General features: G+C 45.8%; 1 protein-coding gene across 1 annotated transcript; it reads right to left on the reverse strand.

Moving 5' to 3' along the window:
* Positions 1 to 910: 910 nt before the first annotated feature.
* On the reverse strand, positions 911 to 7,596 carry VBP1 (VHL binding protein 1). Its single transcript, XM_063313398.1, has 6 exons — positions 7,447 to 7,596; positions 5,225 to 5,349; positions 3,963 to 4,029; positions 3,515 to 3,613; positions 2,584 to 2,722; positions 911 to 2,116 (listed from the first exon to the last, which is right to left on the reverse strand). Exons 1-6 carry the CDS (start codon positions 7,555 to 7,557, stop codon positions 2,046 to 2,048), a joined length of 612 nt encoding a protein of 203 aa, XP_063169468.1. The 5' UTR covers positions 7,558 to 7,596; the 3' UTR covers positions 911 to 2,045.
* Positions 7,597 to 7,725: the final 129 nt, after the last annotated feature.

The raw sequence follows: 7,725 nt of genomic DNA on the forward strand, positions 1-7,725 counted from the left end.
TCATGCATGGTCTTTAGCTGAGGTGCCTAGGAGGCTGTAAGAACTGAACACATTTGGAGGGCAACCAGAATATGGAAGGCTGGTTGAATTTTTTCCCCCCAACTTATTTCAGTAACCTGCAAGTTTTGTTAACATTAGTACCATTGGAAAAATCACTTTTTCTATCTCCCTTGGAAGAAGAGAAAAGGATATAATGGAAGAATGGAAAAGGATGTGATAAAAGACATGAAAGCAATAGCAACACCTCTCTAGTAGAATAATGGGTTGAGACTTAATTCCCAGAATTTGCTTCAATAGCTGTCTGTGTCCAGCTTACTTCAGTGTTGAGTCCATTTTTAGGGGGGGGGGGGAAGCTACAAATCCACATCAGCGCACAGATTTGATTTCATCACAGTGCAAACGGCATTATTGGTTTTAAATGTTTTTTTGATGTTTTATACAGTTACTTTTAATAGTTAAAATAATAATAAATTGTGTTTTTTCATTAAGTTTGTTAATCTTAACTGAATTATATATGTTCACTTAGAGATTACTGTGAAGAAATCCCTGGTTTTTTAATAACAGAACTGGGAAGTTACAAGTTTATTCAACGGAATAGTTTTTTGGTAATGTAAGAATGTTAACTTTGAGTTTTTCACCATCAGAAGCATTGCTTCTTTTTGTTCCTGCCGTGTCTAAACTGAACAGAATATCCTTCTTTTGGTTCCTTTTTCGGTAAAACACAGATATACTCTTTGGAATCTTAGGGATACAACAGCTTGAGGCGCCAGTCCTGAACATACCTGTATGCTCTTCATTCATTTATTCGATTTATCCTGCCTTTATTTTTTGTCAACTGAAGGCAGCGTACATACCTAATGCTCCCGCCTTCTACTATTTTAACAACAAACGTTTTAGAAATGTTATCGCGTTTTAAGTTTCACTGTTTTAATATAATGAAATAATAGTACAAAACTTTACAGATATTGTTTATTACACAAAACTAGAAGCCAGTGAGCATCTGTACTGAATGGTGAGGTGAAACCTGAGCAGCTAGCTAGGCTGCTAATTCGGCCATCAGGTGTGCTTTGAAGAAAGGAAGGTGTCAAGGCAACACTTTTGCAAGGCTTAATAAGCAACAAGGGAATAACATTCAACTTGACAACAAATGAAGCTGAGGTGCAGTGCACCATTCATGTTTCACAGAGGTTGCAGCAAGTGTCTTTGCAAGCGTTAAGACATCTGGACCAAAAAGAAGGAATGGCCAGCATGCCAGTCAAAGGTGGCGAAGTATTAGCTTCTGGCTGCCCCCAGTTTGAAAAATCGGGATGAACTGATATTTAGGTATACACAGAACTGACTAAGACCACAAACAGGATGCAGCGTTTTATTATTTAACCCTTCAAAGGCCAATTATGACCTTTTGAAGTACCAAGATGAGCCATTCTTCAGAAGAGAGTTAAACAGAGAACGTGTGGAGGGCAAGATTAAAGGGGTCAGTTGCCAAAGACACAATGATGTATTAGATTCCCTGACACTCTGTCACAGCGTTTCTCAACCTTGGCAAGTTTACGACGTGTGGACTTCAACTCCCAGAATTCCCCAGCCAGCCATGCTGGCTGGGGAATTCTGGGAGTTGAAGTCCACGCGTCTTAAACTTGCCAAGGTTGAGAAACGCTGCTCTATCACATCAGCAGTACATCTTTCCCCACACTATACACTGCGGACCTCTCTAATTGATCCTATGCACCAAAGAGCACTGCTTTACAAAGTGACCTGCTCTAATACCCTTGGCGCCAATCCCACAGACTCTGAAGAGGGGCTTCTTCACTACATACTGTTGTGGCTCCTTTTCCAACAAGCCAATCGCATGAAGCATGCATGGGACCAAGTAAGATTTGCCTTTAAAAAAAGAGAGAGAGAGAGAGAGAGGGGGGAGATGCTGACCATTACATTAACAACCAAAGAAATTAAATTAAACTCAGTCCATCAAAGGCTGAACCGGAGGGTGGTTTAAAAATAAGAAAACGCTTCAAAAATCAAAACCGCATTTAAAACTAGTAGAACTATGCTGTGTTCTTGGAAGGGTCATCCTTGTTTCTTCGCTTTACATCCCAGTTATAAACTCTGGCCATATCTGCAGACAGCGATTAAGGAAGGTACGGTTTGAGAGTAGACACGGCTGTCCTTGCACTTTCCTGCTTTGCTCACACTCAGGCAGGTTTCTCTCTGAATATAAAAAGCTACTCAATGGTGCCTTGGGAACAGGAAAGCTAACGTTCCCAACCCAATGCCCTCCAGATGGATTAGATACTCCCACAATTCCACAGCCAGCAAAGACAGGCGGAGGAAGGTCGACAACAAAGAAACTTCAAGGCGGCTTTTCCTCGGCCCCTTGGTGGTATCTTGCTCTGGGACTCCGCCTTGGCTAAAATAAGCAGCAGAAATACAACACCCTGACCCCCCCACCCCCCCCAGCTGGAACTGCAACTCCTTGGCACCCAGTGCTTTCCAGAAGTAGCTGTGTGCAAAGGTGGTCAATGGACCAGCAGAGGTACACAGAGCAGGCTATTCCAACCTAACACCAACCCTCAGAAAGGATACTGACTTCTGTAGTCGTAAACTGATCTCTAAGGAAATCCAGATCTTCTTCTAGAGACTCAAGGTTTCTTGTAGCCGTGGTAAGATTTTTTTCTAGCAGCGCCTGGGCTTCATCAATATCATATTCCAGCATAACATTGGCCTACGGACGGCATTTAAGCAAGAAAGTAGTTTTGCGATTTCTTGAAATCACGGCAGAGTTTAAGCCCAGCCTCCGCCATCTGGAAGATGCTGACCTGCGACTCAGATCAGCTCTAGGCATAAGGTAGGGGCGTGGAACTGGGACTGAGGGCGGCAAACTCTGAGCTTGCCCATTCTTCTCCTTTTGTTGCGCTGAACTTCATACCATGCCAGTTATGCGGCAAGTACCTGTGAAACCAGAAACCCGACACCTAGCACTTTACAAAATGTTGAAAATTGCTAATGTAAGGGACACGAGTGACCTCCGATCTGTGCCATGGAGGATCGGAATCAAGTCACTGACCAGCAGCTTCTATTTGTAACTCACACTTTGCTGCAGGATATAGCTCTCTATTTAGCCACGATTTCCAAGTTGGTAAACTAGGCTTTACAGGGAGGCCGTGGGAGAGAAGCACCCTTCATAGTTTGCCACTTCAGGTATAATAAATAGAAAATAATGAAAAAGAAGGAAGAACTCATTTCCACAGCCCTCTCTCAAACGTCACAGCAAAGCTTGGTGTCAGCACCTGAAACAAGTCTGCTAAAATGACATCAGTGGGCTCCCTTGGAAGTGGCTTAGGTATTCTTGTGATTCAAAAGAACTAGTTCTGCCTTAAAAGGCAGACAGCCCTGTGACATAACCAAGTAAGTCGCATTAAATGTTTACGAGGAAATTCCCAATGTTACAACCCTATTCAAGGCTACCATAAATTCAGCATCAGAAGAGGTGCTTCACTTTCTACAGGTTACTTACCCCTAACCAGAGACAAACTTTATCTGTAGGAGGAACTGATGCTTTACAGTAGAGATTATCTGCCAGTAAGAATCTGGTTTCCATCAGATTTGTAGATTCCTTTGGAAAGGAGAGATAAACAAACATGATCACAGCAATGATGCACAGAGTTAATTTTCCATAACCATGAAAATATTTAAGAGCTAAGGCTAGCCTGTTTGTTATAGCTAATGATGTAGTGATGTGTACATTAGATATTTCACTGAATTTGTCTAGGAATATATGACTTAGAGCTATTGAACTGTATTTCATTTTTCAATATGACATGGCAAAGGATACCATATTTTAAAAGGCATTAGCTCAGATAAATTGTATTACTCAAAGTAAGTATATTACCCATGACAGTGAACAGTTTTCATACATCCTATGGCAAGAATATTTTTTTGTAAATACAGTAAACATTATTTACCTTCTTCTTTTGCATGTGTTTTAAGATCTCTAATGTCTGCTTAATTTCAGGAATTTGATTTTTTAACCTGTAAATAAAACATATTTTTAAAATATTATTTTTATCATTGTTTTAAAAAAGCATTCAACATTTTAATTTGGTTCATACTAAAAGTGTAGAAAGTAAGGTGCTACAAAGATGTATGATACAGAAGGTAGAGGGTATTTTTCCCCTCCTCACAGACCTAATGTTGGACTTCAAGATCATCTGATTGGCCACAGCTGAAAACAGGAGGCAGCACTAGATGGACCTTTGGTCCAATCCAGCACAGCTTTTCTGCTATATGTGAGAGATGTGGATATTTGGATTTGAGAAGCAGGAATTTTGGGAAGCTACGGGGATGCTCCTATGAATTCTTCATTATTTTTCACTAGACGAATGTCCCTAAGTCAGAGCACAGCAATGTGGCAAAGCAGTTAAGGGGTTAGGCCGAGTCTGGGGAGGCCTAAGTCAAAATCCAGAGTCATGGAATCTCCCTGGGTCAAATACGAGCTCTCAGCCCAAACTACTGGATTACTGCTGTTGGAATAACGGTGGGAATAGTTTGTCTACTGCACTGAACTCCTGGGGGGTGGGGGAGGCAGGGTAATAGTCTCCCAAATAAGTCTTTGCTTATCTTTGGATTTATTTCTTGGATTTCATATTAACATTTGAATCCTATAGCCCTTCACGTTAAAGCAATGCTGTTATGAAGATATGACATAGAAATGAGGACAATTCATTTACCCTTTCCAGAGGCACTGCAGCCACAACCATATTATTATTCAGGAATAATCTCAGTTCTCCGTTGATAGGTAGACTGGTAGCATTGACCATGTTAATGAGTAACAACAAAACAGAGTGTCTAAAGCTGGATGCTGTGGTTCACAAATGTAGATTTAGAATTCCAGTCTTCCTTAGCCAGCGTGATCAATAGTTAGGGATGATGGGGATTATATACCAATATCATCAGCGTAGCCAAGTACCCAACAATTTTATCAGTTTCTGCCCCTCCTTCTCAAACTAAATGTGATAAAACGCTACTGATGTTTTACTAAGATTAAAAATAAAAAAGCATTGTTATATCAGTTTCCTTTTACTGCAGTAACGAATGAAGTTAACACAGAACTTGGGGGCAATGTCTTAGAAATTCAACAAAATAATTTACACCACATTTATACTGGGGGGAGATGGGTCCAAACCTTTAGAAGAACCCTTGTAAAAGATACTGCAAAAATACCCACCTTCTTTTCTTCTGGGCAAGATTAAGCTCCATAAATTTATATTTTTGATACTGTTCATCCAGCTTCTTGAGCACTACATCTGCGGTCTCATTTCCTGGCTGTTTCATGAAAGAATCTACATCTTCCTTAAAGTAAGAATACACATATATTAAGTGTTAATTCCAAAAACTCAAGGTCAGGGCTGATATGCCGTATGTTGCCAGTTTGCCCTTTTCAAATCCTGGCAAGAGGGACTGGCAAAATCGGACAACAGGCCCCCCACTGAGATTGTCTCGGGTCTGCTCCTCATCCTTTCCACCTGCTCATTCACTTAATCTCTCTGGTTAGCTGAGCAGGAAACACACTGGTGGAGGAGAAACAAAAGTAAAGAGTTGGACTCAACTCCTGAAAATTACATAGACCTATTCATGTCCTTTCCTAGGCAACTACACCAAAATGATTTGCCCTAAGCTTCTTCCAGAAGGTTTCCTATCTTCCCAGGCTGGTCCAGACCAAGAGCATCTCAGCATGACATTGGAATATCAGCCTAGATTCAACTCTCTCCGTGGTTACAAAATTGGCTGGAAAATCTTGGATTGATCACTATCCTTCTATTTAGCCTATCTCACAGAGGATTTTGTTAAAAAAAGAAAACTGGGTGGGTGAGGAATCAGGCAGCCAAGGGAAGAGACCCTGCACACAACCTCTAGCACGTTCCAGGAAAGATGGCAGATGAGTAAGTGACAGCCAAGGAAGTAGCCTCTGTATTAAAAGAGAAAGACTCTTAGACCCAAGAACTGCTGTTCTCACATGCCTCTGAGGAGCTTCAGACCAGGAATGCAAAAGTTCCATCCAGCTTTAGTCCTTCGGCATCTGGTACTGACGTGAATCCTTTTTTTGTTTGTTTGTTTGGTGCCTTTGAGTCAGTCTTGACTCCTGGCAGCTGCCTGGATGAGTCCCTGCAGTTTTCTTTGCAACATTTTCAGAAGTGTTTTGCCCTTGTCTCCTCCCTGGGGCTGAGAGCGACTGGCCCGCGGTCAACCAGCTAGCTTTGTGTCTCAGGCTGGGCTAGAACTCAAGGTGCCTAGCCTGGTGCCTTTAACCATGACACCAAACTGGCTCCCTAGTGGAAGTGGTTTGCTGTTGCTTGTCACGTTACCTCGGTGTCTCTCAACCTCGGCAATTTTAGATGTGTGGACTTCAACTCCCAAAATTCCCCTGCCAGCCAGGCCACACACCTTACAGTTGCCAAGGTTGAGAGACCCTGCACTACATTCTGTGAAAGGGGGACTGGCCCAAGGTCCCCAGCTGGCTTCATGCCAAGGCAGGACTAGAACTCCCGGTCTCCCAGTTTTTAGCCTGGTGCCTTCACCACGACGCCAAACTGGCTCTCACTGCCTTCAGGTCAATCTCGCTTCCTGCATGGACGAGTCCCTGCAGTTGTTTTGGCAACGTTTTTGGAAGTGCTTTGCCCCCGGCCTTCAGGGAAAGCCAAGGGAGAGGGCCTGGCCCAAGGTCACCCAGCTGGCTTCGTGTCCAAGGCAGGGCCGGAAAGCCAGGTCTCCCGGTTTCTAGCCGGCTGCCTTTCACTGCCTCCCGCAGCCGGCTCTTGACTCTCGACTCCGGGGCCACTGACAGCCTCGCCCTCCGCAGGGGAGGAATAAGAGTCACTTCCAGCATTACCTGCCGGTGATGCTCCCCCAGGAGACGGTGGGAGAAACTGGGAGGAGGCCGGCAGGATGCCTGGTGCAGCCGATGTCCCGGATCTCAGGAAGCAAAATTCGGGCCAGCTCATCTACTGGAAGCTGTTAGCCTTGACGGCTCTGAACAGAATAGAGCCTCCACGTTCGAGGGCAGTACACCCCTGAATGACTCCCCCCACCCCTTCTTTTCCAAGAAACAGGCTCGCCCCCAAACAGGCGCCCCAGAGCAGTTCCCACGGACTACAGAGCCCAGAACCCCCAGCCAGAGCTGCGGAAGTCCCCACCCGCACGCGCTCGGGAAAGGCCCTTTCCATCCAGGAACAGGGTGGCTCCCAAGCAGCCTAACCGACCCCAGCCGGAGCGGAGCCTCCATGGAGGCGGGCAGTCTACCTCCGACGCCCGGCCGCGCGGGCCCGAAGGCTTCAACCGCCCCTGACAGAAACGGAGCGCGCATGCGCGGGGTTGGGCGGGCGGTTGGAGCGCCGCCGCCGCGCGCCTTCACCCGCCCCTCGCCAAGCCCTTCCCTGCCCCCTCGCTTACGACGAACACGGCCTCAGGGATGCCCAGGTGCGGCCTCTTGGCCCCGCCGCCGCCGGTGGCGCTCGCCGGGCCGTCGCCACAAACCGCCTCGCCGCCGGTGGCCGCCGCCATCTTGGGGAGGGAAGGCAACCGCGGCGGGCGCGCCCGTCACGCCCGCGCCCGCATGCGCGCTGGGGCCAAAGGCGAGCCGAGGGGGCGGCGCCCTGTGTCATAATCGAGGCGGGTCCTAACGCTCCGATTGGCTAAGGGGGGGCGCGGGCCCGCCCCCAGGGATTTCTC

Source organism: Candoia aspera, chromosome 12, assembly GCF_035149785.1.
Source record: "Candoia aspera isolate rCanAsp1 chromosome 12, rCanAsp1.hap2, whole genome shotgun sequence".
Lineage (NCBI taxonomy): Eukaryota > Metazoa > Chordata > Lepidosauria > Squamata > Boidae > Candoia > Candoia aspera.